This window comes from Equus przewalskii, chromosome 28 (assembly GCF_037783145.1).
Source record: "Equus przewalskii isolate Varuska chromosome 28, EquPr2, whole genome shotgun sequence".
NCBI lineage: Eukaryota > Metazoa > Chordata > Mammalia > Perissodactyla > Equidae > Equus > Equus przewalskii.
This window is the reverse complement of record NC_091858.1, coordinates 37307808-37324948: the sequence shown is the minus strand read 5'-3', so window position 1 is coordinate 37324948 and position 17141 is coordinate 37307808. Positions and strand designations below refer to the sequence as shown.

General features: G+C 50.8%; 1 protein-coding gene and 1 long non-coding RNA gene across 50 annotated transcripts in view; both read left to right on the top strand.

Moving 5' to 3' along the window:
* Window positions 1-8221, top strand: part of ARHGEF10 (Rho guanine nucleotide exchange factor 10) — a 168924-nt gene extending 160703 nt beyond the window's left edge. For 47 of the 49 annotated variants that reach the window (XR_011534255.1, XR_011534254.1, XR_011534253.1 and 44 more), the window contains 2 exons: window positions 3759-3881; window positions 6382-8221. Coding sequence is in view for 45 of the 49 variants with exons in the window: in XM_070598400.1 (XP_070454501.1) it covers window positions 3759-3881; window positions 6382-6893 (635 nt within the window). In the remaining 4 variants the exon portion in view is untranslated. Of the gene's footprint in view, window positions 1-3400; window positions 3504-3758; window positions 3882-6381 lie in introns of those variants that run through there. The other 2 variants (XM_070598437.1, XM_070598432.1) reach the window with 1 other exon arrangement.
* Window positions 8222-15218: 6997 nt separating this feature from the next.
* Window positions 15219-17141, top strand: part of LOC103542167 (uncharacterized) — a 32413-nt gene continuing 30490 nt past the window's right edge. The window contains exon 1 of the long non-coding RNA XR_542648.2: window positions 15219-16705. This is a non-coding gene — a long non-coding RNA (uncharacterized lncRNA). The remainder of the gene's footprint in view (window positions 16706-17141) is intronic.

The window sequence follows — 17141 nt, the reverse complement described above, 5'->3', positions numbered from 1 at the left end:
AGACTGAGCACTGGGGTTCCGAGTCCTCTCGGCTCCCGGTGCTGTCCTGGATTAACCAGCAGCTGACTAACCAGCAGTTAATCTTGGATTAACCAGCAGCTCGGGCCTGCCTGCTTCCTTTGCTCTGTTGTTGGGGAGAGCAGAGAAGGACTTCAGCTGTAGCATTTCCTGCCCCACGTGGAAGGCTTGCTTCTCTGATTCACTCCCTCTGCCTGTGTGTTTATTGTGCACATTGGAATAAAGCTGGACAGCCGCCTTGATGCGCCCCCAGCCCGCGGGCTGCACTCCTTCACTAGAGGTTCTTGTTTCTCTCTGTGTGCCTGGTGTAACGAGGCTGCTGGGTTCTCGAAACAGCAGCTGACGTGTGGGCAGTCCCCTCTTCATGTTTACAACTCATTTTAAAACCCCCTGTGGGACTTGCACCCTTTGTCACCCAGTCAGCCTCTACCTCCACCCCCGACCCACCTCCCCCTTGGCTGTGAGGTGAGTGGATGGCCCCCGAAGCTTGGCCAACTCAGAGCCGTCCCCAGGGAGCTCCCTGCCGTCCCACCTTGAGGGCCACTGTTGGTGCCTCTGCAGGTAACATCCGGGCAGCTCTCCAGCAGCGCTGTCCACGGCGCCTCTTGAAATGGAAAATCACCGCATTCCCTAGTTACTATTTCAGTTAAACGTTCGTAGGTAAAATTAGAGATGACGACTCAGAGACCATTTTCAAAAGCGAATAAACCGTCATTCCCTGGAACGTATTATCTCACTCGGTTTCTGAAAGCTTTCGAACCGGTTAGAAAGCAAAATGAACATCTGGATTTCACCTGCTTCCGCCTTCTTTATAATGAAAACAGATCTGGGCTGGTCCTTTCAGGAGCTCCTCCAGGAAGCCCTGTGGTCGTTTCACTTGGTCCTTCTGGTGGCCATGCAGGGTCTTCCTCGTCCTGTGACTTCCCTTCTCGCATCCCAGCGCCACCCCGGGCTCCTTCTGTGCCTTTGGCTTGTTTTGTGCTTTCTCTGTAGAAAGACCCGCTTCTGAAGGAAGGAGTTTCTTTACACAGACTATAGAACGTTTCCTGGGTTCTTAGGACACAGAACAGAACACAGATGTGAAAGCTGGCACAGGATGAATAGTCGAATGTTCCAAGATGCTATTCACGTGCAAAGTGGTGGAAAATCCGTAAGGAATGAAAGATCGCATTCAAAATGTGTTTCTGAATGAACATAAATAGTGAAGTTTTATCCTTCATGATTGGAAGGTGAATTCTTTTTTATGTTTTTATTAGCAGTTGGAAATACTTATACATCATATTTTAGGAAGAGCTGTCTGCACTATAAAGGTATAACCCTCTTGTGGAGATGGGCTCTTTGAAATCCTGTTTCCTCATCAGCTGCATTTAAAAACAAGTGGTTTGTAGAATTAAAAGTATTTCAAAAGCTTCTTTAATGGCTCCACAGCAATATTTTAAAAATTATAAATTCTCTACAAAAGAAAACTTAACTCATAAATTCCTTTTTTTGGAGAAAGATGAAACTCAGTTTCCCAAACCGGAATATTTCAGGATGTTCAAATAGATCGTAAAAACATCTAACTTACTTGCACACATGTTTTTCGTTTATATCGAGGACTGACTACTCAAAGGAGGGTGTCGGTGGAATTATGCGATGCCACCATTCCCCCAGCCCACCTCTACACAAAGCCCCCGAAACCAGGATGGGGACTATTGGGGAGAAGTCCTGAGAGTCTGTTTGTTTTTACTGTTTCCAATAGTTTTGTATTTTAAAAAGGGAATTTATTCAAATCCACAGCCCAGTTTGTATGTTCCTTCCATGACCAGCAGCTCAGGAAAAACGGCTGCAGGGAGCGAGGCCCCCAGCCTGTCTCTGGCTCCCGGGAGTGGGGTCCGTCCCGGTGGTCATGAGATTCCTGCTGGGCTGCAGTTCTGTTTGGCCCGTTTCTGTCAATGTTGTGAGTTAATTATTCACATGGAAAGCTTTAAGTAGAAAACGGTCTATCGCTCCTGTACGTCAGGCGTAGCGGGGGAAAGCGAAGTTTTATGGAAGCAAAACAGAAAGCCCAGGGCAGTGAACCAGTTGCAGATGTCGCCGTCTCCCAGCCACTTCGCCAACGCTTCCACCAGCGGTTTCCAGGAGGGCTGGAGAGGATGGACTCGGCTCTCATCCTAAGCTCGAATGCAGATGGTTTTTATAAGATGGCCACGTTTAACCTTTGCAGTACTCAGCGCTGAGCGAGACTGAGGCTCCGGGAAGACGCAGCCGCGTTTGCTCTCACGCTCCCCAGCATGCTGGGCTCACCTCCCGAGGTGCTGCCTACGACCTTGTGAAGAGCCGGGCAGTAGTAATAGTTGTGAGCGGTGCTGAGCATCACACTGCTAAATTTCTGAATTTCAGCATTTCTCATTAGCTTTTGAAAAGGACGCCTTGTCACCTTGCCTGCTGGCAGGAGAGCATTGTAGGTTGACATGTGGCTCCATGAGTCTCTGCAACCCAAGTCACTCAAACGGGCAAGCATTCAGAACTCCTGGCAACATAAATACTATTCCCTTTTTAGAAATAATTTAAGTCTCTATATAAATAAAACCAAATCTTTGTTTTTTGTAGTTTGTTTTTTGGGTTTGGTTCTTTTGGCTATTTCCTAAATAATTCATAAAATGACTTCTGCAGACATGTCACTCTACCGCTGGCTGCAGTATTAGATCGTTTGCCTTTCGTGCGTTTTATCTAAGATGGCCTTCGGGTCACATGCAGAGACATTGAAAAATAGTTTTATTTCTACAGAGAAGAAGGATCGAGTGGTTTTTTAGTGTTCACCACTGCTTCTCATGAGCAAACTAAACTCTGCTCAGCAGCTTCAGGGCTAAACAGAGAAACGGCAGGAGTTCTTTCAATCTCCTCTTGGAGGCTGTGAGGCTGCAGTGGGGTCAGTGCAGCGGTAGATTGACGCGGGAGTCCAGGACCGCCCTTCACTCCGGGAGGTGTTCACAGCGGGGCCAGGCTGTGACCGTCTCTGATCCCCACTTCCTGACCTTGTCACCTCGCAGAGCACATGTTCACTTGCTCTGGGCCTCGGGGCCTTGGCTGTAGAACAAAGGCAACAGGCGCTCCCTCTGACACTGGTGTTGTCTGTCAGTGTTTTCCACTGTTCCTCACTCTGGGTCCACGAGACACTGTCTTTCCCAGCAGAACGTTTGGGAAGTCACACGGCATGTCCCACCATGTGACATGTGCAGGTTGCACCGGAAGTCCGTCCTGCCTGTGTTGGACCTGTCATATATGGGTAGGGTGGCTGCGTGCTCGCTCAGAACCAGTCTGGCATGTGGGTGCGTGTGACATGTATGCATGCATGTGATGTGTGACATGTGTGTGACATGTGCGCGCGTGTGTGCCTCAGGGCTCGTTGCTGCACTGACTGGGAGGAAATGATTTACATGGACGATTCTGGGAAACTCGACTTGCCTCTGGAAGAGCCAGCCCGGGTGTTGCAGAGCGCAGATGCGAGGTCAGCATGCGTGTGCCCCCTGTGGGGGCCGCACAGTCTGCTTCCCAGGGTCCGTTTCATTCTCGCCCAGTTGAAGTGAGCGCAGTGTGTGTGCAGGTGTGGAGCTCTGCGGGCACCTGCTGCCCCAGGAGGGGTTGGTGTGGGTGCAGTGGGCTCTCTGGCACAACGTCCGTAGTGTTTCTGGACAATCCCCGAGTGCCTGCCCAACGTGGGCCCTGCAGACACCAGGCTTCTCTTTGTCTCCCTCCAGGGCCCCAGCGGCTGTCCGTGACCAGCCTGCTCGTCTGCCACGGCTTGCTGATGGTTGGCACCAGCCTGGGTGTCGTGGTGGCCCTGCCCGTCCCCCGGCTGCAGGGGATCCCCAAAGTGACCGGTGAGTAGACACCTCCACACGCCGGCTGGTACCCCGTAAACCCGTGAGTCACCTGGGGCTGCATCGGGCTTCCTCACCCTGGGAATTGCTTGAACAATTTAAGTCATTTGGCTCGGGTTTTTTTAGTGTACTATAAAGACTCTGTGCATTAATTTGAATCATCAATTCATACTTCTGCTTTCCTCTTTATGATGTTGGTGATCCAGGGGTAATCTTAGCCCAAAAAAGGTTTTCTTATTACCCTTATTGCCACCTATTAGTTTCTGTCATCATATACAGTTTTGCTCAGTGAAAAAGGATGCTCTTTATATTGCAAAGAAGGAAGCCCAGCATCTGAAAAGGCTCAGCTGCTTTTTTGCCTTGTTGGTGGGATTTAAATGGACGTAAGCCTTTTTGGAAAGCAATTTGGCATTATGGACCACAAGCCTGAAAATGCTCATGTGTCTGGAATCAGGATTTCCAACTCAGGAATCTGTCTTGGGAGGCAGCCAAATCTATGAACAAGGCGTGATGCAAAAAGATATTTGTCACAGCATTTAAATTTTAATAGCACAAAACAGGAAACAACCTAAATGTTCAAAATTAGGAGTAGGGAGATGTTTAAGAAAAAGGTCATATTGCCATTTAAGAATATAACACAGCCAGTAAAAGTGATGTTGGTGGAGCATTTTGAATGATAGAGAAAAATGTTAATTCTGTAAGTTAAGTAAAACCAAGATCTTAAATTTTAAAATGTTGATTATGTAATATCAGTTGTGCAGACAAAAAAATTTTCAGAGGAAAAAATTTGTAGGAAGCTCACCAAAATGTTAGCAAAGATTCTATTTCTATAATTTCTTCCTTATCAACACTAGAGTATTTCACTGGGACTTCAGTCCCCCTTCCTTGCCTCAACAAGCTTTGACAAATCTATTGGAGCTACACCTGTTTTTGAGATGAATTCATATATTTTTTTTTATAAAGATTTTATTTTTTTCCTTTTTCTCCCCAAAGCCCCCCGGTACATAGTTGTATATTCTTCGTTGTGGGTCCTTCTAGTTGTGGCATGTGGGACGCTGGTTTGATGAGCAGTGCCATGTCCGCGCCCAGGATTCAAACCAACGAAACACTGGGCCACCTGCAGCGGAGCGCGCGAACTTAACCACTCGGCCATGGGGCCAGCCCTGAGATGAATGCATATTTTGTCATGATCCACCTGTTAAGATTAAGGAATTCTAATTTTGTTCATTCACTTCTTAGTTTCTCTTTTTATTGTGATCTATACGTACAAGAAGTTGTGTAGAGTGAGTACGTCCTGTTTCAATGGTACTGACAAGAAGCCACCTCCACCTGCACTGGCTCGGGCAGGAGGACGTTACTTGGACTTTGGGCCACTAGGCGCCCCTCCCCTGCAGCCAACATAGCTCTTCTTGGGAGATTTACATCATCATTCCATTCATCTTCTCTCTCGTTTTGCCAATTTGTACCTTGAAAAACCACACTTTTAATTTTGCAGCTTTTGCATTTCCTGTAACTGTCTCATGTCGTATGTATTCCTGTGATAACTGCATCCCTGTTTCTGAGGCGCGTCCCTGTGTGTGCGTGGGCTGTGGCTCATTCGCGCCCACTGCCGTGTAGCCTGTGTTACCTGTGTGTCTGTGGTGGGTCTTGAGTTGTTCCCAGTGCTTGCGTTACGTGCACTGCCTCTGCGAGTGTTCATCCTGCATTGTGGGTGCGAGTTCCCCTGGGTGTGTGTCCTCCAGCTTTGGCCACAGAGGGACGCAGGTGAGGGGCAGGGCCTGGTTTCCTGGAAAGGACACATGCTTCCCGTACCCATGTCACGTCACCTGTGAGGCGCTTAGAAGATGGGGGACCATGTTCCCACCTGACACGTAGGGTCGGGGTGTTCCAGGAGATCGGCGTTTCCATGAAAGGACCTATGGATAGTTTCTGACGTGTGCTCTTGTGTCAGAAGACGATTTTAAGATTCATTTCACATGATCTTTAAGCTGAAAAGTCCCCATTGTAATGAAAACCATAGAACTAACTCATTCTAAACCACGGAACCTTTTGTAATGAAAAATGGCAGGAAGCTACTGCTGGTTTAGGCATCTTGTTCCTAAAACTTACACATTTCAGGAGTTTAATTTTTTTAATCAAGACTTAGGAAAATCAAATGTTTTTCCTTAGAGTAAGTGAGAAGTTGTTTATGCAGAGATCAGGAAAACAGCTATTTTATTCCTTTATAAGTACAGCACGAGTATTAGAACCAAGGTCCTGTAGGTGAAAACCCAAGAGTGTGTTTTAGACCGTCATTTTGAAAGCTTTCTTGGAATTCACTAAAAATCTGCGAGAACATGATCTGGAAGCTGTTTTTATCTTACCTGTCAATCAAGTGTTAGACTTACTGCAGGATTTGACTGTTGGGACGAGAGAGATGCAGTGGGTGGGCTGAACAGTGCTCGTTGGTCCCCCTGTAACACTGTCCGGAGTGCCAGTGCTGAACCTTTTCCTCTTTCAGGAAGGGGCATGGTGTCCTACCACGCACACAATGGGCCTGTCAAGTTCCTGGTCGTGGCCACAGCTGCCCTCAAGACAGACAAGGACAAGCCCAGGGACAGCCCGCCCCCCGGTGTGGACCCCCAGGATGAAGACCAGAAGGATGCGCTCCCCAGCGAGGGGGCCGAGCCCGGCCTGAGTCAGGGCAGCACCGACGCCATTTGGCTGGGGGGTTCGTTGGGCTCCATGACCCACAGAAGTGATTTCTCATCCTCGTCCGGGTCCCTGACGCCATCCCAGGGCTCCGGCTCCCTGGAACCCAGGTCCGAGGAGAGCATCATCTACGACCTCCTGCGGCACCCCAACATCTCGCCGAGTAGAGGGCGGCGGGCCAGGAAGGCGAAAGCCAGCTCCGTGCTGGTGGCGTGCGGCGGCCAGGGCCACCGTCGGGTGAGCAGGAAGGCCAGGCAGCAGCGCCCGGAGGAGCTGGCCTCCTCTGTCATGGTCTGGCAGATCCCCCTGCTCAACGTGTGAGCTGAGCACCTGCTTCCCGGCGTCGGAATCCAAAGTCAAGGATGACTTTTCTGCCAAGTCAGGTCACCAGAGTGATTTAGGCCGTGTCTACACTGGTTGAGGGTAAATTAAAAACCATCCTTGGGGAAGAAAAGTGCAATATCAGGATGGCGGCATTTTCCTGCCAGTTCGTTGCTTCTCCTGCAGCAGCAGAACTGAGTACAAACACTTGTGAAGACGGCAGAAGATCAGAAGATCAACGCTGGGTTTGAGTCCTCGTAAGTTCTGGGAAGAGACATTCTGGGTGAGCTCTGCAGTCCGTATATATAAATACGGAATGCTCCAGACCTATCCTGTTACTTAGACCATTTGCAGACTAAGAACTTATGGGAAAATACAGCATATTCAGTAGTGTAGGAATTTATTAACAATTTTTAAAATAATTCTACATGATTCAGATTCACTGCTTTTATTTATATTGTATATCTTTTAATTCCAGAATAGAATTTGCAACAATGAAGAAAGCCAGGTAACATGCACCAGTCCAGAGGGTGTTTCTGGCTTTCTGATGTAAGCTGGGTTTTCCAAAGTGGTATAATAGGTGTATTGTATATTTTAACAAAGTAGTATTTTTATATTGCATTTTTCTATTAAAAATTAACAGTTAATATTTTAGTCAATAAATTATCTGTAACATTACCCAAATAATGTTTGCTTGGAACCAAAATGCTCATTACTCATCAATGTCTAGGCTCGAGCGTCCACGCCAAAATATTCTTCCCTTCTTCTATTCAATAGTGTTAGTATCCACGTTAGAAAAGGAACGTTTAGTGTTGTAGGAAATGGACGGGAAGTGTCTCAGTTGATTATTTCATGGTCTTTCTTGCACCTGTTGACCTGCAACGCTGTGTCTGTTTTTGAATATGCCTTCTGAACGACTCATGGTGCTAGTCAGTGTGGCTGTGCCATTGCTGGCGGTGGGACACAGGCCAAGACAGGTGACGCTCTGGTCAACACAGCCCATCGTTTTGACGTCCCTTCGGCAAGTGCACATAGAGCCAGCCCACATTGAGGTGCCTGAGCAATTGATGAGTTCCCTTATGCTCCCGATACATTTATTTATCAGTGTTCTACTTAACGGAGGGTTAAAAAAAAACTAATGCAGGTGTTCCCTGGAAGTAAATTTCTCGGCACTTTACAGATGACTAAAATGCTAATTTTAAAACTTAGCCAAATATTTTCCAAGGTGCGTATCTGTCCACTTGTGAAAGTAATCCCTCCCCACGCTCTCTTAAACTGTTAGCTGCTATCTTATTTCATAAATAAAGTCTTTTTATTTAAAAATACAATATTACGAGTTGCCTTTTTTCCCCCATAACACACAAGGGCGTTTACGTTCTGGACAGTAAAGGGATGGTCTGACAGGCCCTTTCAAATTCGGCATCACCACCTGCTGGTTTGAGGGTTTACGCGTAAATTCCAGAGCCAGTCACAATGTACCAGGACAGAATGCTCTGAATTTGTAGTAGGTGCTAAAAGTCTTTCAGAGACCCATGTACGTGCTAGTTTTTACTTTGTGTGACACTGAGGTGAGAGAGTTTAATATAGATCATAAAGAGAGGTATCTGCAGTGGACCAAGCTCCGTGCAATTTGCACTGATTAAAACAAGCATGTTTCTCAGTGTTTTCATGGACCAAATAAGACAAGCATGCCTCTTCTTTAAACCGTGATACTCAAAAGGTTTTCGGTCTTCATCAATATCTCAAAAAACTCAACTTACAACTGCCAAGTTTTTACAGCATAAATAAGTAAAAACCAAAAGCTGTACCAGGTGAGGCTTCCATTTGCGATGTAACTGGATGGTGTATTTAGAAAAACCTCACTGGAATGCCACATATCACTTGACATGGTTTACTCTCCAGTCATATCTGAGAGCTTTCAATACCAGTTTATTCCTATCTTTTCATTAAAATCTAACAGTCTTCCCTTTTAAAACATAAATTTACAGACGGGCTCCTGAAGATTTCCCTCCGTGGAGAGCCTGTTTATTCTTAATCCCAGTGAGAAAACGTATTTAAAGAACACATTGGAAACACTATAAATCGTCACACACACAAAAGTTAATACTTACACTTGTCAGCAATTTCAAGTAATTCTTTCTGATTACGCCTAAACATCACGGCACATCTCTTGGTTTCTGGATCTGCTGTGTAATTAGTGTGTTGTTATGTGTTAGATGCTTGACTGCTTTGACTCTGTGTGTATCAGTGGCACGTGTCTCATAAATAATCAGCCGACTGGCTAAACAGGGCTAATTGTCTCTCTGGAGGTCAGAATCTTTGTACGTGAGAACACCAGTTTTGATGCATAGAAAGATCCTGAATGTCAAATGTCATGTATTAGGATGCCTAAACTGACCCTAAATGTCATGAAAACGTGGCATTGAGATATTTCTAATGCTACCTGGACATATTATAGGAAAGTTGACGTACTTCTGTATTTCAGGCCAAAAAAACCCATGTAAACAGATGAATTTAGGGAAAGAACATCTGAAGAGTTCATCCGTTCGAATGATCGATCTAGAGAGAGGCCCCGAGGAGCCCAGGGAGCTGGTGTGCAGAGCTGGGTGGCTGAGTGACGGGGCTGTCACCCGGGTCCTGGCCACCGGGGCAGCTGAAGGCCTGAGAAGGGGGTGAACGTGCGATGGGGAGCTGAGTGGTGGCCCCAGCCCGTGTTCTCTGAGGGTCTCCATAATCATGGTCTCCTCCATAGATCTCTGGGCACAATAGCTCTTTACAACAATATGCCATTCCGAAATCCCATGGGGCAGAAACCGGGCACATCCAGGACGTTCTGTGAGCTCTACACAGAGTTGCACATAACGATCCAACCTGTAGTTCCATTCATCAAATGACTGCCTTTGAATGGTACTGTGTCGATTGATTGATTGATTGATTGATTGATTGAGGAAGATTAGCCCTGAGCTAACATCTACTGCCAATCCTCCTCTTTTTGCTGAGGAAGACTGGCCCTGAGCCAGCATCCGTGCCTATCTTCCTCTACTTCATATGTGGGATGCCTACCACAGCATGGCTTGATAAGCAGTGCCATGTCCACGCCCGGGATCTGAACCGGTGGACCCCCGGTCGCTGAAGGGGAATGTGTGAACTTAACCGCTGTGCCACCGGGCCAGCCCCGGTAGTGTGTCATTTAATTGATGTGAGTTTTTAGCAATCATTGAGCAAATGCAAGCAGGAGTGTGTGTGTAATGGTGTGTGTATGTGTCTGATGGTATGAGTGTAATGGTGTGTGTGTGATGGTGTGTGTGAGGTGAGGTGGTGTGTGATGGTGTGTGTGGTGTGTGTGTGACGGCGTGTGTGTTACAGCGTGTGTGTGTGATGGCGTGTATGTGACGGGGTGTGTGTGTGATGGCATGTGTGTGTGACAGTGTTTGTGACAGTGTGTGTGTGTGTCGTGGACACTCAGTGGTCCGGGCTCTGGGTTGCACTCCAGCCTGCAGGCCCGCGTGAGCAGTGACCCCGTCCTCTCAGGGCACAGCCCCTCACCCCCGGCTCTTTCACTCACTCGTAAATCCCTTCTCCGCTTCTGGCACTGGGAGAGTCCTCCTCCTTGCTTCCTAAGGGGTTGCTCTTATTTTAAAAACTTCTGTCCAGAAGTTCTACATTTTGGGAGCCAGAGGGGGTATTTTGCGAGCTCTCCATCCACCACCCTGATTCAGAGTGGATGGTTTAGTTTTCTATTCTTCAGTTCCCAAAAGAAGAGAGAAGAGTGCAGCACCCCGAGCAGACGCTCAGCCCACGTTTGCTTTGAAGGGAAGGAATGAGTGTCCATATTATTACGGATGCTGTGCCAGGCCAGGCCCGACTGCCCGGACAGACAGGGGAAATAGAGGCACGGGGTTAATCTGCTGGGACCGAAGGGTAGTAGCAAGAAGTACGTCCACGATGTTTTACTGAGGTTGATGGCGCGATTGTGCGGGCTGGTCCCGGAGTGACGTCTCTGTGACAGACGCATGACCTCTCCCGGCCTCCATCGGGAGAGACCAGAGACCCTGAGAAAGCAGGCGCAGAGGGGCAGCTTGGATGGAGGGAACCTGGGCAGGGATGGATGACTCCTACGTGAAGACACAGCTTCCTGCTGTCACAGACGAGCTCAGTGAGGACAGCAAGCACCGGAGGGGGCAGCGTATAAAAGGAACTGCATGGACTAGACAGCTGAGTGCTGTGTGTGCTCAGAGAAGTCTGGCCAGGTTCCGTCAGGCTCTGAGCCTCCCTTTGGGGCTGAATCGTCTCTTCATTCACCCGCCTGCTCTGCACAGCCTCGGGCCCTTCCTGGGGCACCTACGAGCTACAGTGACAGCCACACGTGTGGGACCCGGGCCACATCTGCGTGTCTGCCATCTGCCCACAGGCTCAGAGACTTGTCCTGCTGTGGGGCAAGGCCGGGCTCGGCTCAGCCCTCATACCCTCTGGGGCAGCAGCCACAGTGGCTCCAGGCCCAGGCCTGAGCTGGTGGGTCCACACAGGTTCTGGTTCCTTCCACCACTACAGACTCAAGAATGCCTTGACGTGGGGTTGGCACCTGGCACCCCAACAGCAGCCTGGGATGGATGAGGTCAAAACCACAGGTGTGGGTGAGTTTGGGCCTGTGCTGTGGACTGAACGTGTGCCCCCCCCCCCAAATTCCTATGTTAAACCTAACTCTTGATATGATGGTGTTAAGAGGGGGGGCCTTTGGGAGGTGATCAGGTCATGAGGGTGGAGCCCCTATGATGAGATTAGTGCCTTATAAAGGAGACCCCAGAGAGCTCCCAGCCCATTCCCCATGTGAGGACACGGTGAGAAGATGTGGACAATGAACCAGGGAGCCAGCCTAACCAGACACCGAATCTGCTGGCACCTTGATCCTGGACTTCCAGCCTCCAAGGGGTGGAAGGAGGAGTAACCCCCTCTGAGCATCGCTCAGGGAACATGTGCTTCTCGTCTCTGCAAACTTCAGCGCTCCTGGGATGCAGGTCTTGTCTCCCAAGGGGCAGCCTTCCACCCGGGGACGTGGAGTCGCACCGAACTAGAAGATGTGACTGCTGCCTGGCCACTGGGCCCCTCCTGGCTGTGGCCAGCAAGCAGAGGAAGGCGTCCCTGCCCTGGCCGGTCACCGACTGATTGCCAGGAGAGCAAGGGCTCCCCTCCACCAAGGGGGCAGCTGGAACGGAGGACTCTGTGTGGAGCCTCCTCGTGCTCCGTGCCCAGTGACAAATAAGCAGCTGCAGCCACTGCGGCGCCACGGGCTTCAGTACCCTGAGAATGAGTCTGGTCCATCCCCCAAAGTCAGCTGAAGTGCCGGCCGCGGTAGAGGGAAATCTGGGACGGAGGGTGCGGGAGGAGGTAAGAACCATCGACTGTGCCCCTGGAACAGCTCCTGCAGCAGCTTGGCTTACTCGCCCCTCCACGTGTGACTAGGTGGGTGCTGTCAATCCCCCCAGAGCGGCTGAGTCACCAGCCCAGAAATGCGGAGACCCATCATCCTTTGGGGTACACTTTACCCAGCGAGAGACAAGAGATGAGGTGCTGCAGGACTGGCCTGACAGCTCCCATGCAGGGAGGGAGTGGGGGCATCTTGTCCTTATAAGAAGGTAAGGCCACTGGACGTCACAGGCCAGTGGACGCTGATTGGGATCTAAGCCATCTTGAGGGTGTGCTCTATCAGGTCAGTGTGTGTGCCACCCCAGGTCTGCCTGGCGCTCCTCGCTCCTGGGCTCTCAGCCATCTGCCCCGCGGCGGGCCCTGGAGTCTATCTGCCCAGGTGAGAAGCTCCGACGCCTGGACCCAGCCTGGCCGAGAGATTTGTTCCAGCGGCTGCCCAAGGGGCTGAGTGGGCACCTTAGAAGCTCAGGGGAAACCAAGTCAGGAGAATGGCGATGGCAGGAGAGTATCCGGAGACAGGACACACACAGGCCACATCCTGAGGGCGGGGCAGGCCCTCCAGATCTAGCGGGCTCACTGGGAGAGTGCCCTGTGGGAGGAGGCCAGGCCTCCAGAGGGAGGGCGCCTGAGCCCTGATCCCCTGTGGATGGGGGCCAAGCCCGAGACAGGGGTGAGAAGGGGAGGGAGTCCCAGAAACCAGGCAGCTGTGCCTACAGCCTTCCCTGCTTGTTCTGTCCCCACCACCGCCTGCCGCACCTCCCGGCCAGGGATGTCCCACCACCTCCTGCAGCCTCCTGGTCAGGGACACCCCTCCAGCCCCTGCCACCCCGTCCTGGTCAGGGAGGCCCACCACCTCCTGCCACCCCCTCCCGGTCAGGGAGGCCCACCACCTCTGGTCCCCTTCCTAGTCAGTGGCGTCCCCACCACTTTCCTGGTCAGGGACACAGCCACCACCCCATACCACTCCCTCCTGGTCAAGGATGGCTGGGGAGCTGGGTCAGATCCTTCACTTCCTCTCTCTGCGCTGACATCCGGACGTCGCAGAGCCCCCGTGGGGACCTAGCTTTGAGCTGATCCGTTTGGACTCCCCTTGCAGCACCGTCTGCTGGCTCCTCACGGCTGGAGCACGGACTTCTTTGTGATTGGAGTCGTCAGGGACGCGTGTTTTCCAGGGAAATCGGTTTCCACCGCAGCAGTCACTCAGAAGGGGGCCCTGCAGAGAAGCAGGAGAGAGGAATGTTCTAGGGGACACAGTGAGGCTCCCTTCCTACCTGGTCAAGGGGCCACAGTGAGGATCGTCCCTGCCTTGTCTGGGGGCCACAGTGAGGGTCCATCCTGCCTGGTCTAGGGGCCACAGTGAGGATCGTCCCTGCCTTGTCTGGGGGGCCACAGTGAGGGTCCGTCCCTGTGTGCTGGACACCAGGGCTTTTAAACCTGCCGACATTCAGAGCATAAGCCATCCACGCCACAAAACTGGAGACGAGGCTTGCTTTCCAAACTGGACGATCCTTTCCTGGTGCTGTGACCTCTGGGCTTGTTGGCCTGCCTTAGGGGACACGTTTCCTGGTCTCCTACAGCACAGCCTTGTTACCTGGAAATAGGGTCCTTGATGGAAATGTGTGACTTCGCTCCCTGGGGTATTTCTGACAAGCCACATGGAAATGGGATTTTGGAAATGGAGTCGTCTTGTTTGGTTTTGTACATCATGTCTGAAAGTATCTTTTCCTGTAAATCAATATTTTGTAAACTGGGTTCATTAAGAATGTCCCAGAGGCAGCCCTGATGGCCTAGTGGTTAGGTTAGTTGCACTCCGCTTCAGCAGCCTGGGTTAGTTTCCTGCTCGCAGACCTATACTCGTCTGTCTGTAGCCATGCTGTGGTGGTGGCTCACACTGAAGAACTAGAAGAATTTACAACTATACACAACTGGGTTGGGGCTTTGGGGGATAAAAAGGAAGAAAAAGGAGGAAGATTGGCAACAGATGTTAGCTTAAGGTGAATTTTCCCCTGCAAAAAAGAAAAAACAACAACTAAAACTCAAACCATATTGTAACATAGCTTGAAAGAAAAAAAGAATGTCCTAGATCCTGGTGAAAGAGACACAATTTATAGCCACAGTTTTCCCACCTGTAAAACAGACATAATCTAAGTCCTAACCACCTTACAGTTTTTGGCAGTTTTTAGATTTTATGTGCCTGACAGTGCTTCATCAAAGTGGCTTTTATTACGGGTAAAGGGTTTCAAAGTAGCAGGAACATTGCTGTTGACGTAGAACATTCCATTAGAGACCAACTGCAGTTTGACTGTCTGGAGACCATGGCTGTTTCACTTATTTTCTTTAAGAAAAGATTGAGCGAATGTCATAAAAAAGAGTGAATGGGGGCCTGCCCGGTAGCACAGTGGTTAAGTTCACACATTCTGCTTTGGCGGCCCGGGGTTCACCGGTTCGGATCCCAGGTGCGGACATGGCACCGCTTGTCAAGCCATGCTGTGGCAGGCGTCCCACATATAAAGTAGAGGAAGATGGGCACGGATGTTAGCTCAGGGCCAGTCTTCCTCAGCAAAAAAAGAGGAGGATTGGCAGCAGATGTTAGCTCAGGGCTAATCTTCCTCAAAAAAAGATACAACAAAATAAAAAATTTTAAAAAACAACAAAAAAGAGAGTGAACGATTCTACAGTGTTCTTTTGGGCGGTTTCTGGCACTTTGCTGACTCTTGGATGTAGCTGCCCTTCCACACCCAGAGTGTCAGTTCTCGTTTAGGGCTCAGGGCGCTCCTGCTTCCTTTCAGAAACCACTTCTCCTTTCACACTCTCCCCCACCCCTGCACACACACGTGCTCACGCCCAGGCTCACACACACCTCCACGCTCACTGCCCGCTCTCCTGCAAGGGGCTGTTTGCACAGTGTTTATTCGGGTGGAAAGAGAGAGGAGACAGCTGGCCGACCGCCGCTGCCTGGGTCTGCCTTGCTCTGCTCCCCGTGCTGTCTCCACAGAGCTCGGAAACAGTTAACCCTTGAAGAGCGGGCTGGGCAATTCTCCGGCCTCTGACAGCTTTCTTTGGGGTGAAGCACAGAGGTATTTCTGTGGCCTCTTACTGGCTGGAAATACCGTCTGGGTCCTTCTGGGCTCATTCGTGGTGTCTTCCTCGCCTTCCGGGCCTGTGTTGGGCGACGCTTCTGCTGGTTTTGAATAAGAATATGCCGAGTCTTGGGTTCTGAGTCAGAAAGTGGCAGAGTCGGGGCTGGAGACGGGTGACCCGGCAAACTCAGCTGCCTTCAGTTTCTTCCCTGAACAAGGAGGGCTACAACCCCTGCCTCCTGCGCAGAGGGCACGTGCACATTGACGGGGCTGGGACCGCAGCTGGTCCATCCTGGACAGCCCCGCTGCGCTGCAACGCTCCCTCACATGGCTCAGGGCCGTCCCCACGTCTGGCTCGGCTGCCGGGAGGTACTGCCTCTTCGTGCCTCCTGTTGCCAGACAGGATGGAGAAACATCTACCTGGCTTTTTTAAGACAACAACCCCATGAGGGCGATGTTCCCGTGTTCCCATTTCGCAGATGAGAGCACAGTGGCTCCCAGAGGGTAGGAGTCTTCCCAAAGGTGACTTGGCCAGGGGGCCCCAGAGCCGGCCGTTACGTGCCCTGAGCATTGGGGACCGTGCCAGCAAGAGGAACAAGAGTCGGCCACGTTCATTACCAGAATTTACCAGAATCAGGGTGACGGGGTTGGAATCACAGAGCGGGATGCTGGGAGGCTCCGGGCCGGCCAGAGATTGTGTAACTGTGCTTTCTGGAGCCCAGCCAGGCCGCAAAACAAACAGAAGGGCTGGAAGCAGAAACCTCACTAAAACTGCCCGCAGAAACCAGCGATTTAGGCAATCGAGGAGTTTTTCTTTCGCTGTTTATTATAAATCACCAGTGGTAATTAAGCGCCCATCAGAGCGGCTTGCTGGCTGGACGTCTCAGACCAGATCACCTCCTCTTAAGATGTAGGGGGTCCTGTAAGTGCCGGTTCAAATGGACCACCCTGTATGGAGTCACACAGACGAGCATCACGGAACTGCCTTTGGTGAGGAGAACAAAGAGCACCTTTCCGCGGGGTTCTAGAATGCGAGAGCTCGGAGGTGAGGAGTGTGCTGGAAAGAGGGCAGATCCACACTGGGGAAGCAGTGGGCACCACCCGCCCTGGTCCCCACCCGTCCTGCTCGGGTCTCCTCGGTGCAGCGTCCGGGCGCAGAGCCAGGCCGCCCGGGAGTGGGTGGACAGAGTCTGGGAGACAGCCATCCGGGAGGCTGAGTTCTCGGCGGGCCTGACACCTAGAGATGCTGATCCACGGCGCAGGCAGGACACGGAGCAGAGAAGGTGATGTGGGCGCCACTCTGGTCTGGTAAGTAACAGACGGGGAGTTTTCATGTGGTTCTCTTTGTTCGTCAACAAATAACTGCTCGCTATTTTTTTTTTTTTTTTTGGTGCTAATGTATGAGATTCCTGTTCTGTCTTTAGTTCAGTGGTTCTCAACCAGGAGCGATTTGCCTCCCCCCCCACCCCGGGACATGTGAGAACATCTGGGGACATTCTGTTGTCACCACCTGCAGCGGGAGCGGTGGGGTTGGGCAGTGAGCGTGTGCAGGCCGCAGTGCACAGGGCGCCCCGGTGTCGACCGTGCTGGGGCTGAAACCCCAGGTTGATTACTGAGGGAGGCAGGACCCGTGGCTTCCACTCCATTGACAATCAAGGGCTTGCTTTCTTTTTTGGTGTGAACATATGGGATTCTCAAATCTGTCGACTCTCACTGCGTCTTCTGGTTTCAGCACTGCTATTCT